Here is a 23,040-nt window from a genome sequence, read left to right on the forward strand (position 1 = left end):
GTTCTTTTTATCTATTTTTATGGTGTATGTATGTAGTGTGAATGTGATTATTTATTAGTATTATAAGGGCGTTGGGGGGTGGCATGTCTGGGGGATATGGGATTTGATGATGTTAAAAGAATGTTTAAAGGATGTTAATACAACTGAATTAATGTTGTCCAATTTAGTGCCATATTATACATATTATATTGTTGGTTGATATGTAATAAGTTAATAATGTTCATGTAGTATGTGGGGTAAATGCAATATATAATCAAAACATTCTTGTGAATGCATTGTTATAATTGACAGTCTGTGTTTTTGGACTTATGTATTAAAATGTATTAAACATCAGTTAAAAAAATATGTGATATTTCTGATGAAAATTTGATGGGGTATTAGGTAATGATTCCCAAGGTGATGTTTGATGGACTAGGTATCACACATTACATATATGCTGACGACATTCAAATAATTCTACCCATAGATGAAACAATTGAAAAAACATTGAACCTAGCAATGATGTAACTAAATATAATTAAACAACTGCTAAACCAAATGGAGCTAGTAATCAACATCGAAAAAACAGAATTTATACACCTAGAGCGAAAAAGCATTGAAATGATTCAAACCCCAATCAGACTTAAAAATGATTAAAAAAAAGTAGAGCTGGCCGAGAAAGCTGAAACCTAGGTGTAATAATCGACACGGAACTCAGCCTTAAGCAACACATATCACTGAAGGTTAAAGAAGGTTATGCCAAACTCATGGTACTCAGAAGGCTGAAACCCTTACTAACCCTAACACATTTTAGAACAGTCCTACAGGCACTTATATTCGCAGGCACAGGCTACTGAAACACATTGTTTCTTGGATTACCGTACTCAACGATAAGACCACTCCAAATCCTACAAAACTCTGCCGCCAGAGTACTTATGAGTAAAAATAAAAGAGACCACATCACTCAAACACTTGTAGAGCTTCACTGGCTGCCAATAGAACAAAGGGTTCAATATAAATCACTCTGCACAATTCACAAACTAATTAATGAAGAAAAAGCAGATTGGTTAAACACAGCACTGCGCTTACATGTCCCCCAGAGAAATCTTAGATCAGCCAATAAGGCCCTTCTAACCATCCCTTCAGTCAGATCAGCCAGACTGACCCAGGTTAGAGAGAGAGAGCACTATCCCTAGCTGATCCAATTTTGTGGAACACAATGCCCCTCGAAACTAGATTACAGAGTGATTTAAAACTATTTTAAAAAAGTTTTAAAACCTGGCTTTTTAAAAAAGCTTTTTACAATGAAAACGAAGAATAGAAATATGAAATAGCAGTCAACGGAACATCAACTCTCAGCTCAAAGTCACATAGATGTGTAATTGCTTATTTTATTATTTTTCTCCCACGTTAATTCTAAATGCTAGATAGACAGTTTAAAATGAGCATACATATGGAACCTTCCATGTCACCTTGCATATAGTTTGTATTATTGAAACATGTAACAAACTATATTGGCACTTTGTAAGATAGCACTTCCCAAAATGAACATTAATTATATGTGCCTCTCTGTAAACCGTTGTGATGGTGCATGACCGAACGACGGTATAGAAAAGATTTTAAATAAATAAATAAAATAAATAAACAGACAGAGTTGAGCTAACAACTTTTGAATTCGAGCTTCGTGTCAAACCAAATCCCCAGGTATTCCAGCAACTGAGTATGCTGAAGACTGCACTTGGCAAGGTACACCACCCAGCCGAGCTCCTGCAACAGAGAAATTACCTTGTGAGTCACCAGGCGGCTCTCTTCCAGCGACTTGGTGTGAATCAGCCAGTCGTCCAAATATGAGTGTACTAGGATTCCATCCTTCCTCAATTCTGCCACAGCTACTACTATTACCTTGGAAATGTTTCTGGGAGCAGTGGTCAGACCAAAGAAAGCACCCGAAACTGAAAATGGCATCCCAGAACTGTGAACCGCAGGAAGTCTTGATGTTCTAGTCAGATGGGAATGAGGAGATATGCCTCGGACAGGTCCAGAGAGGTCAGAAATTCCCCCAACTGCATGGCCATTATCACTGAGCACAATGATTCCATGTGAAAATGCAGATGACAGTTGTCGCCCTTGAGGTCCAGAATGGGACAAAAGGAGCCCTCCTTCTTTGGCACAATGAAATAAATGGAATACTGCCCCATATTTTTTTAGATGTGGACACTGGGACCATAGCCCTCAGACTGAAGAACCTTGCTAAGGTACCCTCCACTGCTGCTTCTTCTGCGGGGAGTGGCAGGGAGACTCCATGAACACCATCCTAAGGAACACTGCAAAACTCCATCGCTTATCCTTCTCATAAGACCGATGTGATGTCAATCCACCTCTGATGAAAGAGAAAGAGGCATCACCCCATCTCCTGTATCTAGAGGTAGGTCAGTAAACCTACACTGGGAGGCTCAAGAGGTTCCACTACCCAAGCCTGCACCGCTTCTGGATTGTCGAGGACGAAAGGACCTGAGACCTATATGGTCAAAAACACTTTGATCCTGTAGCACGACCTCTCATGCTAAAGAAGCACTGCACCTGTTTCTTATCCTTCGGCAAACAAGGCAAACAAGGCACCAGAGATATACCCCACTTACTGGCCAATTTCTCCAACTTGCTGCCAAATAAAAGTGAGCCATTAAAGGGCAATTTGGTGAAATTAGCCTTGGAACTTGCATCGGCCAACCAATTCCTCAACCATAACTGACACCTAGTTGCTACCATCGAAGCCACCCCTCTGGGTGAAGGGTGGACCAAATCACAGCCTGCATCTACCAAGAAGGCAGCAGCTAGCTCCATAACTGCCCTGGAATTTACCCCAGAGCCATCAACCTCCTGGGAGAGAAGCAAACAAGAGTGACCCACCAAGGAACAAGAAGAAGTTATCTGCAAAGTTATCGCCACAGCTTCAAATGCTTGCTTAAGGATAGTCTCAATCTTTTTATCATGAGCATCCTTCAGGGCTGTTCCTCCTTCCACGGGAATAATGGTCTGCTTGGAGACTGCACACAAAAGTGCATCTACCTTCAGAAAACATAAGTGCTCTTTTACCACTGGATCCAGAGGGTACAGGCCTTCCAAAACTCTACCTCTTCTGAAATTAGCCTCTGGGATTTCTCTTAGGCTCAAACACTAAATCTACCCCAGAAACACCAAGGTCTATGAAATCAGAGCTGGTAGTTCATCTCTATGAAAGAACTGCAACATCGTTATATATGGTTCCAATCTGAGCTACCTTCCCCTGCTGACTAACCAGTTAGGAGAGTTCCAAAATCAGGCACCCCACCTGAGTCATCTTTACCCAGATCCACATCTGGCTGGGAAGAACCAGGCTCAGTGAAATCAGAGGAAGACAATTCTCCCTGAGCTTCCAAACAGTGCTGGCACAAATCAGTGAGCACTCCTGGCTGAGACGCCTGAATATGACAAGCAGTGCAATGAAAAAGACATTTAGGCTTCTTAGGTACAGGCACCATTATGGCCGACAATGCGCCGAGCAGTGGCCGGAGGCGTGCGTCTAGCTGTTTCAATTTTTTAAATATATAGATGTGCTCAACTAGGCACTCAAAAATTATGATTCCAACATTCAGGCGCACGCAACTAGGCACTTACCTAGGAAGCCTAAAATTAAGCATTCAAAGAACTTACACGCACAGTACCACTTATGAGCAAAGGGAAACGGTGCTTAACATGGGTGCACAGACTACAAGACCCAACTGTGCACCCAAAAACTGGATGCACATGCTGGACCGACAATCCTGTAGAGGGCAGCATTAGAAAGCATGCAAAAAGCTGTTGTGGCCTACCACGCAGCATGCAGTGAAAAGCCTTGGAGCACAGCCTAGCCTAAGGAGGCTGCTCAACCCACCAGGCTGCCCACTTCCCTCGACCTCCCATGGAGCGGGATGAAAGTTGGACCAGCATGCCGAGCACAGAGACTGGGAGAGCAGGAAGTCCTACACAACACAAAACCTCCTTGTAAGTCTTTGTATAATCTTTTCTTTTTTAAACTTACTGGAGCTCAACCTTACCTGGCTGAGTACAGAGACAATCTCCGGCTGTGGTGGGAGAGGGAATGTGCCATTACTGCCACTCTAGGCTTCCTGCATCAGCTGCCTTCAGCTGCTCAAGAAGCTAAGTCCATGCCAGCTGAAAAATCAGCTAACAGACCAAGGCACTCATCTGAGGGACCACGGAAATCACCTCAGATACTCCTCAACTGTGCGAGGGACTATTTAGTATCACCACTTGAGTGGGATGAATTTATTTCCTTAGTTTTCCATTTCTTTAAAATGAAGCAATCCCCAGTGGGGAGATGCACGTCCACCATCTGCTGCAGGTTGATGTCACTGCAGGGGTACATATACTGTGTCAGCTTGCTCAGTCTCCATCTACTGGTAGAGGTGCATAACTCACTTGTTCTGGATTCATCTGACTGGACACTAAGAAACTTCAGTTTCTCCAAAATACAGCCACTAGGATTCTAGAGGGAGCAAGAGCCTATGTTCATATTATACATTGGTTACTTATTCTCTGGAGAGTCAGATTCAAAATATTGTCAAATGTGTTTGTGTTACCACCAGATCCTTCAGTCTATCTGACTTACTTACTGAACATAAGAAATTGCCATGATGGGTCAGACCAAGGGTCCATCAAGCCCAGCACCCGGTTTCCAACAGAGGCCAAACCAGGCTACAAGAACCTGGCAAGTACCCAAACACTAAAAGGATCCCATGCTACTGATGCCAGTAAAGCAGAGGCCATCCCCTAAGTCAACTTGATTAATTGCAGTTAATGGACTTCTCCTCCAAGAACTTATCCAAACCTTTTTTAAACCCAGCTACACTAATTGTACTAACCACATCCTCTGGCAACAAATTTCAGAGCTTAATTGTGCATTGAGCGAAAAAGAATTTTCTTCAATTAGTCTTAAATGTGCTACTTGCTAACTTCATGGAGTGCCCCGTAGTCCTTCTATTATCCGAAAGTGTAAATAACTGATTCACATCTAATCATTCAAGACCTCTCATGATTTTAACGACCTCCGTCATATTCCCCCCTCACCCGTCTCTTTTCCAAGCTGAACAGCCCTAACCTCTTCAGTCTTTCCTCAAAGGGGAGCTGTTCCATCCACTTTATCATTTTGGTTGCCCTTCTCTGTACCTTCTCCATCGCAACTATATCTTTTTGAGATGCGGTGACCAGAACTGTGCATAGTACTCAAGGTGCGGTCTCACCATGGAGCGATACAGAGGCATTATGACATTTTCTGTTTTATTCACCATTTCCTTCCTAATAATTCCTAATATTCTGTTTGCTTTCTTGATTGCTGCAGCACAGTGAGACAACAATTTCAATGTATTATCCACTATGATGCCTAGATATTTTTCCTGGGTGGTAGCTCCTAATATGGAACCTAACATCGTGTAACTACAGCAAGGGTTATTTTTCCCTATATGCAACACCTTGCACTTGTCCACATTAAATTCCATCTGCCATTTGGATGCCCAATCTTCCAGTCTCACAAGGTCTTCCTGCAATGTATCACAATCCGCTTGTGATTTAACTACTCTGAATAATTTTGTATCATCCGCAAATTTGATAACCTCACTCATCGTATTCCTTTCCAGATCATTTATAAATATATTGAAAAGCACCGGTCCAAGTAGAGATCCCTGAGGCACTCCACTGTTTATACTTTTCCACTGAGAAAATTGACCATTTAATCCTACTATCTGTTTCCTGTCTTTTAACCATCTTGTAATCCACGAAAGGACATTGCCCCTACCCCATGACTTTTTAGTTTTCTTAGAAGCCTCTCATGAGGGACTTTGTCAAATGCCTTCTGAAAATCCAAATACACTACATCTACCGGTTCACCTTTATCTACATATTTATTAACCCCCTTCAAAAAAATGAAGCAGATTTGTGAGGCAAGACTTCCCTTGGGTAAATCCATGTTGACTGTGTTCCATTAAATCATGTCTTTCTATATGCTCTATGATTTTGATCTTTAGAATAGTTTCCACTATTTTTCCTGGCACTGAAGCCAGGCTCACCAGTCTATAGTTTCCCAGATCACCCCTGGAGCCCTTTTTAAATATTGGGGTTACATTGGCCGCCCTCCAGTGAGATATTACATACCAACATCAGCTCTGTGGTCATCCTAACAGGCTTTACTGACCACGCTATCACTTGCTGTGGCAAATTTATCAGTCACTAGGAGTACAGCTTCCAGTTATTGTGCACCATTTTTATGGAATTTAGATGAGATTAATGGTAGAAATGGTTGAGGGAGGGGGGGTCATACATTATTTAATGTTTTATTGCATTTTATATTTTATAATATTGCGTTTGTATTTTATTATCCACCAAAATATTTTGCTATATTATCAGGGCCAGTACAAGGGAATTAGGTGCCCTAGGCAAACCTTCTGCCTTGCACCCCATCCCAGCCCCAACCCTGACTCCTACCTCATTCATTGAGAAGCCGCTCATGGCCCGCCAAGTGTGTGCTTCTCTGGGTCGCAAGCAGGATGAGTGTCACTCGCAGCCCACCAAGTCTCTAACTCCTCTCCGCCGCGAGTGGGATAGGCTCTGCTCATGGCCCCACATGGCTGCTCTTCAGTGCCCCCTACTGGTTGGTGCCCTAAGCGACCACCTAGTTCACCTAATGGGACACACCGGCCCTGTATATTATGTATTTGTTTTGTAATTTGCTTTGTGGTTTGCATGAGAAGGCAGCATATCAAATTGAAAAAAATAAAAATATTTTGCACTAAGGATTCTCTATGATTATTCAAAGTGTTGAAGAGGGCATGGGATATGCATAGATAATCCCTAAATGCAAAAAAGTGAAACAGCAGAAGAATTAGCAGCTGGGTCTGTCTGGCAGGCTACACTGCTTCCTTTGTTTCCTCTACTGCTTGGCACAAATCTGAGGCATATGTGTTTTGAGGTTGGTTTTTCCTCTTCAGGAACTTTCTGCTCTCCCACTTCTTTCCTCTGCACTGACAAGCAAGCCCCATGTGCCATGCTTTCTTGTATACACCTCGGTAGCCAGCAGGATGAATTAAGGGAAAAAGAGAACTGAGTATGCTCAGTTTAGAATGATCACACTATTTAGCTTCCCAGCTGTAAATAACAGGCTCACATTAAGGAAGGTATTAAATAGTGGCCATTTACCAAGTGCTAGCTAGCTAGCATGGAGGTTTAGCACATCACACTATTTAGCCCTCATTTATATATGACATTCTTCATTTGTATGCATGGACATGCAAATTTTTGCAAGCTTACACTAACATCTTCAAAGACAATTTTAATATTCAGATTCAGGCCTTCCTGCATAGCATGTTATTTTTAGGAGCATCCTGTCAGGTTTAAAGATCATTGGCTTTGTCCCAGTCTTCCAGCTCCTCTTTACACAATATTAATGTGGTAGATATACACAACCCTACCTAGTCTGCCCAGAAAAACTTTTTATACATATAAAAAAAACCATACATTTTTTAGATCAATTTCCTGAAATAAGGAAGCTGAATGCACAAGGTGATGAAAATATCTGTTTGACAGATGCCTTAATCATAATAGTACCATAATAAAAGTATTCAATCCTCCCAGCTTACTATAATTATTTCTTCTGCTGCTCTGCACAAACATACTTCTGAATATTGTATTAGATATTCTTATGAAGCAATTAACTTACTGCAGTTTGTTTCATCTGATCCATCTCCACAATCATTATCCGTGTCACAGAGCCAGATGCGAGGAATGCACCTGTTATTAGCACAAGTATACAAGCTCGCCTGACATGAATTAGGACCTTGAGTAGGGCAATTTTGTTCATCGCTCCCATCAAGACAATCATTGTGCTTATCACAGCGCCAGTTTCCCGGGATGCATCGCCCATTATTACATGTAAATGCCGACTGAGAGCAAGTATTGTCTGCACAAGAAATAGAAAACAGGTCAAATGTCTCAGTTCAGTCACTTCTAAAATATACCCTTCTCTGCAAATTTTTTTTTTTTTTTGAGAAAACAAGTCAATAGATGTTGCATAATTAAGTGACTCACTTTAATGGAGTGCATTTCAACATACAGGAGTACATTAACCTTTATGACTAGGTTGAAATCCTAAGGATATGTACAGATGTGTATGGGGAAAATTTTCACTTCATTTCTGTTTTTTTAAAATTTGTTTAATGTCTTTTTTATTCATTTTTCAAAAGGGAAAAAATAAGATAAAGGGGCCACGTTGCCCCACTCTCCTCACTGAAAAACTCCCAGAGCGCTTCCCCTAACCTCCAACCCTCCCTGAATGCATTATCTTATCCCATCCATGGAGACGAATAATTCAAAATGGGGCAAAAGCAATCCCCACTTGCTACCTGCCTGCTGGTGCCATTTTAACAATGGGATGTGGTGGGGCAAGAGCAACTGATGATTGCATCTGTACCATTTTGACTAATTTGACCCCAAAAATAGGTGCATGGAAAAATGGGAGAATGGGGAAGGCCTGTCGGTATTAATTTGTGTTATTGCAATGACGCTGTGTGGCAGCAGAGGATTCATTCCAAAACAAAAGGAAAATCCCAACAAATTTTGTTAGGTTGTTCATTTCATTTTGAAACCACATAAAATTAAACATTGTGATTCATTGTGTTTTTCATGTCATTTCAAAAAGAATGCATACCCCTAAAGACATGCAGTGCTAAAATATAGAAAATACAGAACTATATACTATTAAAATGTTATTTCCCCAGTAAGTTGGGGCTTGACAAGTGTGCTTGGATCTAGCCAGTGGTGCTTCAGACCTTTGTTGAGCCTATTAAGTGCACTCTGATAGACCTGGCAGGTCGTCACACAATAGTCATCTGCATTGCACCGAGAAGAAAGCACAAATACCAGAAAAAGTATTTTTTTACATCACTTTGTAATTTAACCACACACAGCAGAAATTGAAACAGTGAAACAAAAAATGCAAAGCGGAATGTATCGACTTTACTGCCATTACTGTCGTCACACAATAGTCATCTGCATTGCACCGAGAAGAAAGCACTAAAATACCAGAAAAAGTATTTTTTGACATCACTTTGTAATTTAACCACACACAGCAGAAACTGAAACAGTGAAACAAAACATGCAAAGCGGAATGTATCGACTTTACTGCCATTAAAAAATCCCTTGGTGCAGTCGTGATGGTCAAAGAAATATCACCTTGTTTTACTACTTACTTAGTGATCCACAGTTTTGCTCATCACTGTTGTCATGGCAATCGTCAATCCCATCACAGCGGAAGTATGTCGGCACACATTTTCCATTAGTACAAGAAAATGAATATACTCCACACTGCAGTGTAGGTGGCTCACTTGATGGATCATCAACACATGTCAGTTGGTTAGGACCCAACTTCATCCCATATGGACAGCCACAAACTCTTTGAAAATTAGGCACTGGAAAGCAAAAATGACTGCAGTCTCCATTAGGGTTTGCTGGCCGATTACAATAGTTGGAACCTTACAAAAATAAAAATAAATTAAGAGAAAGAGAAAGAGGGATAGGAAAGAACTTAATCAGATTTGTCTCTAGCAAGAAAAACCAGCCTGATGCTAGTCATATATAACACTAAAAATTAAACTTGAATCTTTGCCGGTTTGATGTTCAGGTTATAAGGTACTTAATTAAATCACAGAGGACCAGCTTTCAAGATTAACCTGGAGACTAATAATGCAGAGAGATAGATATATCAGGAATACAGGTTCCATGACATAGGAAAAACAACAGGTAGTATTCCTCTAAAACTATGCTTCCCAAGCCAGTCCTAATCTGGTTTTCTGGATATCCATAATGAATATGTATGAGATAGATTTGTATGCACTGCCTCCATTGTATGCAAACCTTCTCATTCATATTCATTGTGGATATCCTGAAAACCAGATTGGGTAGAGGGGTACTCCAGCACAGGCATTAGAAACATTGCTCAAAGGGGCACTTTTCAAACTCTCCACATTGCTGCAAAGTCTGTGGGTACTTGTTACCAGCAACATAATTGCATAATTCCTTTGTACCAGTTTTCAAAGGAAAAATATGTACATATTTTTTACTATGAAAATTGCCCCAGGCAAAAAGATTCAAAAATATTTGAAACTGCTTTTTCTGTGGATACTTTTTATAGCCAAACTAATACACATCATTTTGAAAATCTCATGCACATAGTTTTCTCCCCCAACATAGCCCCACCCTTCAGCACCCCCAATACAATGCAGATACAATTACACGAGTCATATTTCCTGCATACAGGGTGGGCAATTTTCAAACAGGTGGTTTACCGAGGTCAAATATTTTACTCACAGAAATCCCTTTGAAAAATGCCTTCTTAAAGACTACTCCAAAATCATTTGGTGTATATGTCAAGATGTTTTTAAGTGAAGTGTGCTGCATTCAACGAGTGGTACTTTCAAGTTGAAAAACTTACAATTCTGAGCTGCCATTCATAAGATGATACAACTATAAAGCTAGCATAGATTCTCCAAGTTAATCTGGCCATTTTAGTATTTGAAATTATAAAATACTGTGTTGCATCAAGATCAAGGAAAGATTGTTTTTATAGCACTGAATGCTTATAGTGGAACTTGAATGTTATTTATTTAGATTTTTTGTATTCTGCTTTTCAGCACTTCAAATCGGATAACATTCAGGAACTATAATTATTTCCCTATCTCCACAGTGCTTATAAGATGGAGAAGGGGATGGAACAGCTCCCATATGAGGAAAGGCTGAAGAGATTAGGGCTGTTCAGCTTGGAGAAAAGACGGATGAGGGGGGATATGATAGAGGTCTTTAAGATCAGGAGAGGTCTTGAACGAGTAGATGTGAATCGGTTATTTACACTTTCAGATAATAGAAGGACAAGGGGTATTCCATGAATTTAGCAAGCAGCACATTTAAAGACTAATCGGAGAAAATTCTTTTTCACTCAATGCACAATTAAACTCTGGAATTTGTTGCCAGAGGATGTGGTTAGTGCAGTTAGTGTAGCTGGGTTCAAAAAAGATTTGGATAAGTACATGGAGGAGAAGTCCATTAACTGCTATTAATCAAGTTTACTTAGGGAATAGCCACTGCTATTAATTGCATCAGTAGCATGGGATCTTCTTGGTGTTTGGGTAATTGCCAGGTTCTTGTGGCCTGGTTTGGCCTCTGTTGGAAACAGGATGCTGTGCTTGATGGACCCTTGGTCTGACCCAGCATGGCAATTTCTTATGTTCTTAATCTAATTTTGTACCTGAGACAATGGAGGATAAAGTAACTTGCCCCAAAGTCACAAGGAGTGACAGCAAGATTTGAACGCTGCTTTCCTTGGATCATAGCCCACTGCTCTAACCACTAGGCTACTCCTCCACTCTTTATTTTATTATTTTTGACAATCACAATTTAAAATAAAAATCCTCCTTTACAGAATAGTTTTAGAGAAATAGCCATTAAGATTATTTCAGAAAGGACACAAATCTTATTTAGTTTCCTTCCCCTCTTTTACTGTAATCCAACCAGTCACAAACTTTGTTCTGCTCAATTAATAAGCCCTTAGCCCCAGCCTTACCCTCACACCAACTGATCTCAACAGCAAATAAAAGAATATGAAAGACAATCCAAACCCTCATATCAAGGTAGTTTGATGCTTTAGAGATAGCCCAGATAAAAAGACACGATGAAGCAGATGCACTAAAGGGTTCATCCAATGTGAGGTTGATTTCAAAAGGATTTACATGCATAAAACCCCTTCATATGCCAGTAAATGGTCTTTTAAAAAATCAATTGATGGCCTACATACACAAAAGCATGTGTGAAACCCAATTTTGCACATACTTGTTTGTGTGGAGGCAAGATACATTCCAAGGGTGGTGCAGTTAAAGAGCAGGGGGAAAACGTTTTCAAAAATATGTGTATCAGAACCTAGAGTGAGGTTACCAGTAGGCCCTGAGCAGTATAGGTTAGTTAAGAGGAAAGATATCATGCAAATACAGCCCCTCCTTTTGATGGTGCTGGGATGGTCATCTCCCTGAAGATTTTTAAGCAGATCCCTACAAGAAGTCTGTAGGCAGACCTTTTTGCATTTGCCGAGGTTAGGAAGTAGTAAGGAGCTGTTTTTTACCATTGACTTTTCAGGCCCAATCAGAGGAGCCAGGCTCATCCAGCCTGGGGATCCTGATCAGGGCCAGGAGGATATTCCTTCCAGACCATTCCCTGGCTGGTTGGAATTTCCCTCTGGGTTGTTTTCTGGGTTTTGTATATCCTGATTTGTAGGAAGTCTAGTGGAACCTATGCACTTCCTGGACTCAGGGACTTGGGAAGATCTATCCCTCTACATCCTCGAAGAGCTCGGAGAAGGTAGTAACCTGGTGCCATGACCTTCTGTTGGTAACTTCAGTTGGAAGAGGAAAGACTTTGTTCTGAGATCAGGAGAAAGAGACTGGTTGCACCATTCCTACCTGAGAGGAACACCACGAACTGCTGTACCTGTGAAGATCCCTCCCATCGGGGATACAGAGTACAAATAAAAGCACAAGGAACTAATCAGACTGTGAGTAAGAACCTTTCTTGACATCCACGTGGATGCCCACTCGGAGTCTTCGCCTCTGGGGACAGAGGTAAATTTCAACTTTCTGTGCCAAGACTAGTTTTTGCCCATTGTTTCCTAGGGTGGTAACACCCCAGAAGGGCCTGGCATCGGGTCCAGCATCGGTGATTCCCCTTCCTCGGAGGAGAGATGGATGGGCGTCGATGGACCAGGAGGATATGGCATTTTCCTCGGTGCCGAAGGCAGAGCACTGATGAGGGCATCGATCCTGTCAAGTAGCAGTGCGAGCATCGGTGGCATCAGATCCGGTGCCAGAGTCGGACTTGGTATCTGTGCCGATGGAACCGGATGTCCATGGAGAGCCTGCACCACCGCCTCTTAAACCATCCGGTTCAATTCCTCAAGGAACGCTGGTGTTGTTAAGACCAGGTCCGGAGTGGGAGGCTGGATGGGTATTGCCAGAATGTCCACTGGTACAGGTGGAGTCTCGGCCGCTGCTCCCACCAAGGGTGGGGATTACCTCGGTGTACCCAGCATGGAGGAGGTTTGGGGCTCCTCGGCATGGGCCTTCTTCCTTGGTGGCTCGATGGAAGTGGAAGTCGAGGCCACCGGTGCGCCTGGATCAGATGGCAAGGTTTTCCGATGCCGATGGCGATGTTTTTCCCGATGCTCGCCTTTACTTGTGTCCAGCCAAAGAAGTAGAAGCCAAAGTCTTCATTGTGGATCGAGAGTCATCGGTATCCAACCGATGACGGGGCTTCGGCTAGCGACGGCATCGATGACTTCGAAGCTTTTGCTGAAGAAACCTGTTTGGAATGAAACAATAAAGCCATCTTTTCCAAACGAGCCCGACGCTCCTTGGGAGTCATTTGGGCACAGCTGGTACATGAATCTACATCATGGATAGGGCCCAAGCACAACACACAAACCTGGTGATGGACATCATCCGAGGACAGTCCAGGCACCTACGAAAACCCATCGTCATCATTATAGTCGAAAGTTTAGGCCACGGCGTGGTCGGTGGCCTCCGGCCCTAAAATTTGGAACCGTCGGTAACAAACCGAAAAGTTAGTTAAACTTACCGAACAGACACGAGTATCGACAGTGTACAAGGGGGACCCCCAGCCGAGGTGAAAGTTTTTGCAAATTCGAAACTATTTCCTGAAGAAAATGTTCCTGTCAGGAAACCGTAGGCGAGCTCCTCACTCCGCATGGCAAAAGCTGTGCGGAAAAAAAGAGACTGAAGGGGGACTCATGCTAGATGCAGGGTTGGTACCATGCTGGGCATGCTCAGTGGTGCCAGTCAAAGTTCTAGACTTTGACAAAAGTGTTCCGTGATGATGTCACCCATATGTGAAGACTACCATCCTGCTTGTCCTGTGAGAAAGTACTATTATCAAGTCACTTTCCTGTGGTGCTAAGGTCCATATCATTTGTGCTGTTTCATGTTTGTGCTTTTCTATCACTAAACTTTATGTTTGGATATCACTCAGAGTGTCCCTGAGTGAATTTTGGTACTTTTAGCCCACAGTAGGATTCATAAAAATGTTTATCCCTCTCCCAGGGATATAGAAATATACAAGTCATCCTTAGCACTTGGGGCCCTGAAAGGAAACTTTTCCCCCATCCAATAAAGAGCTCACACCTTGGGGAGAAAAGGGACGGTGGGTTCCAGCCCCAAAGAAACAACAAATATTTTTTTAGGCCACACTTTAGACTTAAAATGGCACCAGGAATGTAGAGTTTTGGATGAGTGTGGAGTGTAAATACTGTCAACTGGGTCTTAAAAACCACTGTGTTGGGGAGCTATCTTGTGGCCAGCCAGGATGGACATTTGATCAGGAAGCTCCTCACCCCTGATCACACAATCCATCTGATTACATTGTTTTGCCCTGACTTTTTACTGCTTTTGACTGTCTTATTGCTGAATAAAACATCAGGATGGCAGCCAAACGCAAAACCATGAATTTAAAGCAATTTTACTTTAGCAAACATGCTGCTGACTTCTCTAGTGATGATGGTGGGCAGGCCACAGATGGCTCTGGAGATCTTGCACCGGAAAATGTTGCCTTGGCTTCCTCCTCCAACTCAGGCTCTGCTGATTTACCAACCAGGGATGAGCTTCAGAGCTGGTTTTTACAGCTGCAGGCTGATTTAAAACAGCACAAAAAAGACATCCTTGACTCCATTTCGGAAGTGACAGAGGATTTAGCAGCTCTAGGCTCCCGCGTCAACGAGCTGGATGCCTAGGTGGATGGCCACACAGACTCTATTAATTATTTAGTGGCTCAGCAACAATTCATGCAGAAGGAGAAATTATCCTTTGCTGAAAAGCTTGAAGATCTGGAGAATCGCTCTCGGCGATGCAATTTGGGAATCCAAGGGGTGCCCGAAACTGATGCTTGGCTTCCCCCATGAAAACTGAGCGAGCCTATAGGGCATTAGGATCGAGATCTGATAACCAGGCTAGAGACATTGTTTATGACTGCATAGCTTCCAGCAAAAAACCTACATCTATGAGGCAGCAGGGAAGCAACCTGAGTGGAACTGGGAAGGTCACGCTATTGTTATATTTCAAGATCTGGTGCCTACCACGCTTCACAAGTGCTTCGAGATGCAGGAAGTCACCCAGGCGCCTTACACTGAACAAGTCCATTACTGCTGGTCTTTCCCTTTTGGGCTGCATTTCACCATTAAAGGAATTACCTACTCAGTGAAATGAGTTTCGGAAGTGGTGGAAGCCTTCAAGCAAGCGAACTTGCCTGTCAACTTCAGTGTGCCTAAGATGGTGGCATCTGCACCTAAAACAGACACCTATCCAAGATGGCAGCATGCTGCGAAGGGAAATCAGAGGCTGTGTCAGCAGTCAGAAGATTTGCGCTCCGCTCTGTCCAACTAGGGTTGAGGGCTGCGAAGAGTGACTGACCTTTGGTCTTTGATTATGGACCTTGCTGTCTTGCCTAGCTAACGTTTAGAATTTACAGTTATATAGCTTTAGCGAGCTATCTTGAACTGTGGTTCTTTGAGCAATGTTATTTTTTTTTCTTTTTTTTCTCTCTAGGTCACATGATGGAAACTTTTCACTGTCAGTTCCAATCTTTTTTTGCACAATATTGTTATTGGGCGTTCAGGAGGGTTGTCTTTCATCATTATTGTCCCCCATGACTGGGTGGATCTGCTGTGAAGGTCAGGCAGATCAAGTAATGGGTGGGTGGGGGGGGGTTTATTGTGGAGGGAAGTTGCACATTTTTTACAAATTTTTCTGCACATACATTGCATCTGGAAATCTTAAGCATATGTCCCTTGTCAGTCACACTAGAGGATATGGTGTTATGGTTTATATATTTTCTCAATGCCAACTTGAATCTTTTCTATTAATGTTAAAAGTCTTAATACATATCGAAAACCCTTTGGCCTACCCTTCGGGATCATCCACACGGAGGCCCACCTAATTCCAGCCAGCCCCAGCACCCAAGGGCTCAACCTGCTGGGAATGAGAGCTGGTATTGGCGAAGCTCCAGCTGGCCTCCGCTTCCCGTCCAACCTCGCCTCCCAACGGTTGGGACCTGTGGGAGGGGGTCTCTCCTACAGGTGGCGTCAACACCACCTCGAGCCAAGGGTCCACCTCTGCAACAACTATGGTGGGTACGTAAAGAAAATATTCCCAGCATACTGTTGTTGATGAATGCGGCGAAGGCATTTAACATGGTGCACTGGTCCTTTTTGTTTAAGACGCTGGAAAAGTTGTGGTTTGGCCCCTTTTTTCTTGTGTGGCTTAAGAAATTATATGATTCACCAAAAGCTCAGGTGAAGGTTAATGGGGGCTACGGGGATAGTTTTACAATAGGCCATGGTACAAGGCAGGGGTGCTCCCTGTCCCCTTTGCTTTTTGCCCTCTTTCTGGAACCTGTCACTACTCGGGTTCACCTTTCCGATAAAATTAAAGGTGTCAGTCTGGGTGAAATGCAGTTCAAATTATCTTTATTTGCTGATGATATTCTCTTCACCCTTACCGATCCTCAGCTGAATTAACCTGCTTTAGTGTGGTTTCTGGATTTAAAGTTAACTTTCAAAAGTCTGAAATCCTGAACCTTAATTTGGATGGGCCTACGGTCTCCATTCTGTGTCAGGCATTTCCCTTTAGATGGGCTAAGAAATCTTTAAAGTGTTTAGGGGTTATTACTAGGGCCAGCGTGACTAATCTGTTTTCCATGAACTATGTGCCACTGGCGAAGACTATAGAAGGCGGCTTAGGAAAATGGAATAGGGAGCATTTCTCCTGGCTAGGTTGCATAGCTATATTTAAGATGAATGTTCTTCCACGATTTCTTTATTTGTTTCTGGCCTTACCTATTTACTTATCTGCTGCAATTCTGCAGCCTTGACAGAAGAAGGTTTTGATTTTATCTGGAAAAGGTGATCGCTTAGGGTTTCCCTGGTGGTATTGTTTAAGCCCAAAAAGCAGGGTGGCTTAGGTGTCCCCAACTTAGTGGCTGATGCAATTAAAGTGTGCTGAAAGCGGGCGCTGAACACTCAGTGCCTGCTTTCCTAATGCGCATCCCCAAGCACCCCTCCTGGGGGCACCATGCAATATTTAAATTAGGGGTTACATTGTCAAGGAGGTGCTAGGGGCGCGCAAAGCCTGCGAGCGGTTGGCTGTCCATCAATTAGGAAGCAGACGCCAAATTTTCTGTTTTCCTAATAGGTGCGCAGCCAAGGGTTCAGGAAACGGACGCTTGTTAACTGAGCGTCCGTTTCCTGAACCCGACTCCCTGCACTTTTTTAAAACTTTTTTTAAAAGTTTTTTAAAGATTTTGTTCCTCCTACTTAATATCACAACAATATTAAGTAGGAGGATGTACAGAAAAACAGTTTTTCCTGCTTTTCTGTACAACTTTAGGATGCACATTTTTTTTTTTGCATTTAGAGTGAATAACTAATAGTCTCATTCACCTGCATTTGCAATTGATGAGAGCTATTAGTTTCGCCCTGCATGGAATGTGTAGTGTGGAGGCGCTAATCCCCTTATTGCATAAAGGGATTAGGTAGCTCCTATACAACCCGTGTCCAACTGTGGGTTAAACAGTGCACTCAGCGAGAGTGCACTGTATTGCATCGGCCCCCATGGTTCTTAATTGAGCAAGATCTCATCGGATTGATGCCTCTGTCTGCACTCCCGTGGCAATCTCGTTGCACCTCGCATCCTCTAAAGTGTCTTCCTTTAGCTCTCTAAATGACATTGTGGATATGGACCTGGTGGAAATCTAAGTTAGTGGGCAATAGTTCCTATTTTTACTTCTCTCATTTTTTTTCATAATGAATCCTTCTCTGTGGGTTTGCATTTGAAAGCACTTATTTGGAAAAGGCATGGGATAACCTGAATAGAGTACCTTTGTATAGAGCACCTTCTCTGTAATGGCGAGCTCATGCTTCCCGATGTTATTTCAGCTAAGTACCACATGGAGACACTGAACTTCTTGGCATATGCTCAACTTCAGCATCTTCTCTTGGCACTACATAAATCAACTGCTTTATGGCAGAGTAAATCACTATTTGAAAACTTTTGTGATCAGGTTGATAAACTAAAGGACTTAGTTTCCAAAAGTTTATGGCCTTCTTAAGTTCTCTTTTATGCGTGCATGGGAGGTGGATTTGGGGGATAATTTGAGTTCAGATGATTGGGATGTTATTTTTTCTTGTGCTGGCAAATGTTCCATTTCTGCCAACATTCAAGAGAATTGTTACAAATTATTATTTCGGTGGCACCTAACTCCTGCTAGGCTTCATTGTATATACCCCTTGCTGACAGATCTATGCTGGAGGAATTGTGGGGCCATGAGAACTTATATACACATATGGTGGCATTGTAAAATTGTGTCATTTTGGCGACAAATTGCTGATTGGACGTTGAACATTATGGGAGTGGAATATGTATATGATGCTTGTTACATCTTGCTTGGGAGGCCGGTTGCCGGTATTGCTATTCATTATCAACGATTGTGCCAACAAATTTTTATCTCAGTCAGGTGTGAGGTAGCTATGTTTTGGAAACATTCTGACGCTCCTACCTTCCAGTCTGTAGTTAATCGCCTATATAGACATTATCGTTTAGATTATCTCACAGCTCTGTGTCACAATCGCTTGAAACTCTTTAAGAAAATTTGAGATCCTTTAGATAAATGGCGATGGTCTCAGAGCATGAGTGCATGATATACATATAACCAGGCAATGTGTTCGTACTTGTACTATTTTCTTTTCCCCGATATATGCAGTTAGGGTTTCTGCTTATGTTAATACATGGCGCGCTTGAGGGTGGGGGATAAAAACAGAGAATTATGGACGAGTACCTGTACTTTGCTTTACAGACTTGTTCTTTGTAACCATCCAATAAAAATTTCAAATTGTAAAAAAAAAACCCCAAAAACCCTGTGTTGAAACTTTTACTCATTGCCTGATGTTTGGAGGAAAAATCGCATTCCTGCCAAAATCGCAAGCACCAAATACATTCACACCAAATGTTGTGGGAAAGATGGTGTGTTGACCAGCTTCTGATTTCATCAAGTGGATCGATGTTGAGACACATCAACAATGTCATTGCACCACAGATCATGCAGCACAAAGCACTGTCTGGGCAAAACCTCACTACATTGAAGCATCAGGAGAAATAGCTGAGCTTATAAAATCCAATGAGGCACTTCTTCGAACGCAAACGCTGATGGTGAGCCCCTCAAAGTTTGGAACTGGAGGAAGTCAACAGTTTGCATGGAAGTCAGAAGACTCCAGTGACCACTGAGAGTCGGGGAGCTGCACAGGATCACTGGACAATGATACCGTGACATCAGCAGGCGCTGCAGTTGGAGACAATATGCCAGAGGGTGAGGTCACCAACTTCTTTACCCCCAAGGAAGGGTTAAAATCACCCTGAAGGGAGCCCAGCCAATGGGAGAATTGGAATGCACCAAATGCTGTACTCTACAGCTAGCACATCCTTTACAGTTGCAATGCAGTAAGTTCATTGGCCTATTCTACTTAGATGCTCAATTTCCTAGCACTTTGTCAGCATCCGGGATATTGGGAACCCCATTTGGCAAAGGCCCTCGAAGTGGTAGACCGCAAAGATTGTTCCACCTCCCCCTCCGAGGCTTCTTCAGGAATATATTTGCATGTACATTTTTTAAATATCTGGGTAAAGTATGTGTTTTCAGTGCATTGATATATGCTGTTCAATGCATTGCCTGTATTATAGAAACATAGAAATGACGGCAGAAGAAGACCAAACAGCCAATCCAGTCTGCCCAGCAAGTTTCGCACTTTTTTTTTTCTCATACTTATCTGTTACTCTTGGCTCTTAGTAACCTTTTGGTTCTATTTCCCTTCCACCCCCACCATTAGTGTAGAGAGCAGTGTTGGAACTGCATCTAAGTGAAATATCTAGCTTAATTAGTTAGGGGTAGTAACCGCCGCAATAAGCAAGCTACACCCATGCTTATTTGTTTACCCAGACTATGTAATTCAGTCCTTGTTGGTTGTTGTCTGTATATAGATCCACTTTTCTTCATTCCCCCTGCCGTTGAAGCAGAGAGTTATGCTGGATATGCGTGAAGTATCAGACTTTCTCCCCTGCCGTTGAAGCAGAGAGCTATGCTGGATATGCGTGAAGTATCAGTCTTTCTCCCCTGCCGTTGAAGCAGAGAGCTATGCTGGATATGCATTGAAAATGAAGTATCAGGCTTACTTGGTTTGGGGTATAACCGCCATAACAAGCAAGCTACTCCCCGCTTTTTTGTGAATGCAAATCCTTTTTTCCACATTTCCTCTTGCCGTTGAAGCTTAGAGCAATGTTGGAGTCGCATTAACCGTGTGTATGTTTATTGAATAAGGGTATTATCTCCAGGTAGTAGCCATCATTCCCGCGAGCCACCCACTCTTCATTCACGTCCTCTAGACTTTATGGATCCACAGTGTTTATCCCACGCCCCTTTGAAGTCCTTCACAGTTCTGGTCTTCACCACTTCCTCCGGAAGGGCATTCCAGACATCCACCACCCTCTCCGTAAAGAAATACTTCCTGACATTGGTTCTGAGTCTTCCTCCCTGGAGCTTCAAATCGTGACCCCTAATTCTGCTGATTTTTTTCTGACGGAAAAGATCTGTCGTTGTCTTTGGATCATTAAAACCTTTCAAGTATCTGAAAGTCTGTATCATATCACCTCTGCTCCTCCTTTCCTCCAGGATGTACATATTTAGATTCTTCAATCTCTCCTCATAAGTCATTTGATGAAGACCATCCACCTTTTTGGTCACCCTTCTCTGGACTGCTTCCATCTTGCTCTGTCTCTTTGGAGATGCGGTCTCCAGAACTGAACACAGTACTCCAGGTGAGGCCTCACCAAGGACCTGTACAAGGGGATAATTACTTCCCTTTTCTTACTCGATATTCCTCTCTCTATGCAGCCCAGCATTCTTCTGGCTTTAGCTATCGCCTTGTCACATTGTATTCACGCATAAGCCTACCATAGGCATGTATGTGAAGGAGTAAAGATATGTTTATTTTATAATACATTTGTATCTGATATGCACAGGTTATAAAATAGTAGTGCAGATCTATGTGCAGCCATATAAATGTTTATATGCCACCATATGTTATTTGAAAATTATCCTCTCTATAAATAGATATTACGTCTTCATTTCCAACTATAGAAATTAGAAACATCATATCCAGCTGAAAAGTGTTTACACATACAAAAGACTATAAATGCTGAAAAAAGTTTATTTTCTTTTTGCCACAACACAAGTGCTTCTTTAATATAAAATAAGTTTCTTATTTGAAATAAACAAATTCATCGCTTCGGTATAAAAACTCACCAGTTTGGGAATTAGCATCAAATGATTTTACATGCATAATGTTATTAATGCCTCGTCGAATAACAGTCATTTCCCCTCCATCAGTTTTTCTCACTCGAACTATCCCTCCAAGCCTCCAGTCAGTAAGGTAAGCATAAGCTAGAATGAATGACAGTGCAGTTCAGTACTGAATAGGAAGATGCATATACTACAAAGGATCAAGCAATGTGAAGTACACTGGCGATTTTACATATTTATGGAATCAGCTTTAAAAATTAAAGTTGAAGCAGAATGCAATATCTATACTAAAAGAAATTTTCTTTGAGAGGGAGGGAGAAAAATCTGATGTTTTAATTTACTAAGTTTTGTTTTTTCATGATTTGATAGATATTTGTCTATAATTTCAGTTATGAGGCAATGTAAAGTACCTTTAAAATGGTATCCACATATATAAGTGCATTATTGAGATTAATGGGGTTTGTAGGTAAACTATGTGTGATACTACACAGCTTATTTTAGTAAATATGGGCATAAGCCCCACAAATGGACAGGAATTCTACTTCAAAGCAATGTATTAATTTAAGCCCTCTCACTGGTGCCTCAATTCTGTGAAAATGTGTTTTCTTATGCTGCAGTAATGGTATTTGGGCTAGCTCAGAAGACATTTGCCTTTGTCCAACAAAGATTTATTCCTCTCTAAAATCTTCTGCACAACCTCTGACTTCACAGAATGGAGGCATACTGTGTGATGCAGGGGTAGGCAATTCTTGTCCTCAAGTGCCGCAAACAGGTCTGATTTTTCAGATCTCCACAGTGAATATTCATAAATATACTTGTACACAATGGAGGGAGTGCATGCAAATATAATTCATACATATTCATTGCAGAGATCCTGAAAACCAGACCTATTTATGGCACTCAAGGACCAAAGATACCCAGCCCTGGTATAATGCATGGTCATAAGAAATACAAGACAATGTTTGTTCCCAGCTGATGAAGGCTCTTGACTGTACCTTGTGATTCATATGATTCATAAGAGCTTGATATGTTTATTTATGTTGTACAGTAAACTACTCAGCTGTGCATTATTGCCTGTGTATAATATACACTGGCACACTGATTGATGTTACTCTTAAGAGATTTAGGCATTCTGTGGTGCTATATGATTATCACAAACTGTGATACATGGAGTAGCCATATGTTCGTTGCTGTTAACTTTCTGAATGTCCCTCAAATACTGTAGATCCAGTAGGCAGGCTCAAAATGGTTTATATAATGCTACCCCTATCAAATAGCTTTACATGCCCAAGAGATAAAGGATTGCCTTGTTCCTAGAAAAAAGGTTCTGAACCTGTCTTGAATCCTACTAAAAGGGGTATGCAAAGAGAATAATAAAATGATGATTAATTTCTTCCAGATTCAAAAGTAACATAAAGCTATTAAAAAGTAAAACAATTAGTGGTAGCTATAGTTTTCCAAAGTAAATGTCTAATTAAAAAATACACATACCAGTAGAAAACCACTGACAAACATTGTGAAGCATACAAGTTTCTTATAGATTATATATGATTCTTTCAAATAGGTATTTTTTCCATCATA

The 23,040-nt window shown here is 41.8% G+C and overlaps 1 protein-coding gene across 3 annotated transcripts in view; it reads right to left on the reverse strand.

Annotated features, from left to right (window-relative positions):
- The window catches only part of LRP2 (LDL receptor related protein 2), a 769,913-nt gene that overhangs the window by 485,031 nt on the left and 261,842 nt on the right, over positions 1 to 23,040 (reverse strand). For all 3 annotated transcript variants that reach the window (XR_003857363.1, XM_029605680.1, XM_029605679.1), the window contains exons 20-22: positions 21,463 to 21,600; positions 9,255 to 9,536; positions 7,727 to 7,966 (exon numbers count right to left, since the gene is read on the reverse strand). Coding sequence is in view for 2 of the 3 variants with exons in the window: in XM_029605680.1 (XP_029461540.1) it covers positions 7,727 to 7,966; positions 9,255 to 9,536; positions 21,463 to 21,600 (660 nt within the window). In the remaining variant the exon portion in view is untranslated. The remainder of the gene's footprint in view (positions 1 to 7,726; positions 7,967 to 9,254; positions 9,537 to 21,462; positions 21,601 to 23,040) is intronic.

This window comes from Rhinatrema bivittatum, chromosome 6 (genome assembly GCF_901001135.1).
Source record: "Rhinatrema bivittatum chromosome 6, aRhiBiv1.1, whole genome shotgun sequence".
Lineage (NCBI taxonomy): Eukaryota > Metazoa > Chordata > Amphibia > Gymnophiona > Rhinatrematidae > Rhinatrema > Rhinatrema bivittatum.